This window comes from Salvia splendens, chromosome 14, assembly GCF_004379255.2.
Source record: "Salvia splendens isolate huo1 chromosome 14, SspV2, whole genome shotgun sequence".
NCBI lineage: Eukaryota > Viridiplantae > Streptophyta > Magnoliopsida > Lamiales > Lamiaceae > Salvia > Salvia splendens.
In genome coordinates this window covers 13,181,282-13,182,867 of record NC_056045.1, presented here as the reverse complement: position 1 = coordinate 13,182,867, position 1,586 = coordinate 13,181,282, and the positions used below count along the sequence as shown (strand labels likewise).

The following is a 1,586-nucleotide window of genomic DNA, read 5'->3' as shown; positions in this document are numbered from 1 at the left end:
TGGAGGTTCGTGGGTCCCTCATCCCTATATATCAAAAAGGGAATTACAGAACGTGGCTACACCCGAAAGTGGTGTGCCATAGCAAAGGCAAGAGTAGAAAGCGGTCCGACTCCCACACGGCTCGGACCCCATCCTACTCCCTTCAAAAGTGCAATTAAACAAAACAAAGGCTCTATGATCTTCCATCTCCGAGAACCCGACTCTAGTATCCGTCCCCATCTAGGGTTCGAATGTTTGGAACACCCATTCGGTCCAAGCGGATGAAGTCCATGAGGTCTCTTGGTGCAGAATTATGATCCAATTGTCGATGCTATCAAGCCTTAGGCCATTCTCGCAAGGAAATCCGCCGCCTTGTTCCCCTCCCGGTGTATGAAGGTGGCTCGGAATTTAAGTTGGCGCTTGAGCAGGATCAATTGCGCCAATGCTTGTCGAGCTAGACCCGCCCCCCACCCTGCTCCATTGACCAGATTAATGGCTTGCTCGGCATCTGATTCGATCCAGATTGGTAAGTCAAGATCCTTGGCTAAGCGCAGCCCATGGATCATGGCCGTCAGCTCAGCCTCCAGAGCCGAGTGTGCTTCAAGGGGCGTGCTAAACGCCACCAGCATGTTGCCCGAGCTGTCCCGAATGATTCCTCCCCCTGCTTTGTTGGTCACTTCATTGAAGGAGCCATCAGTGTTTAGTTTAATCCAAGGGTGGTCCGGGGGGTCCCATTTGATTGCCATGGCTAGCGGCTGCGCCCTAGCTGGTTCCACTTGTTGCGGGATGTTGATTCTAAGTTTGACCCCTCGCCAATGCTTCGGCTTCAAGTCCCTGTTGGCCATGGAGTTCCGGATGAACATGTGGATCTGCCATACCACATTGTGCGGATTGAACCTCGTGTCTTGGTGCCGGCTCCTGTTTCTTTCCGCCCAGATGAACCACAAGATGAGGTAGGGGATGGCTCGGCTAAGGTGCTTCTTGTTTGGTTGGTGACATCTTCGCATCCAAGTTTCAATTCTCGTTGGGATTGTGTCATTGATTGAGAGGCGGGGGGTCGCCCCATCAAACCACGAATCAAACTCATTCCATACTCTGCGAGCTCCGTAACCCTGAATGAAGAGGTGTTGGAGGGACTCAATATTCGGTCGAAGAGGGCAACATTGGCACTTGGAGGCAAGTTCAATCTCCCGCCACTGAAGTTTTGTGTCGACTGGCACCGATTGGAAAGAAGCCTCCAGATGAAGATGGCTATTGACTTAGTGAGGCCCGCCTGCCAAACATCACCCAGGCCTTGAACGATCGGGTTCCGCCCTCGGAGTTTGTCCCACGTCGATGCTAGCGTGAATTCCCCGTGCTCAGAGGGTCCACCGCGGGATATCCTGTTCGTCTTGGAGTATCGGGGTGCTGAGGATGCGATCAATAATATGCTGTGGGATGCCGGCTTGATCGTGCAGGAGTCGGAGCTTGGGTTCATCCCAAGTGCCCCATTTGTAATGAACTCCGAGACCCGGGTGGTTGGCCTTCCCTATCATCAAGGCTGAGGTCCCTGAGTGGGCTGTTGCCAAGCCAGATGTCATCCCAGAAGTAGATATTCCCTTGCCCCA

At 53.2% G+C, this 1,586-nt stretch overlaps 1 protein-coding gene across 1 annotated transcript; it reads right to left on the bottom strand.

The window, feature by feature from the left end:
• Window positions 1–320: 320 nt before the first annotated feature.
• Window positions 321–824, bottom strand: LOC121764216. The gene has a single exon (XM_042160273.1). It carries the CDS (start codon window positions 822–824, stop codon window positions 321–323), a length of 504 nt encoding a protein of 167 aa, XP_042016207.1.
• Window positions 825–1,586: the final 762 nt, after the last annotated feature.

Coding starts and splice junctions, on each gene's coding strand:
- LOC121764216 (XM_042160273.1), bottom strand. CDS start 824: ATGGCCAACAGGGACTTGAAGCCGAAGCATTGGCGAGGGGTCAAACTT.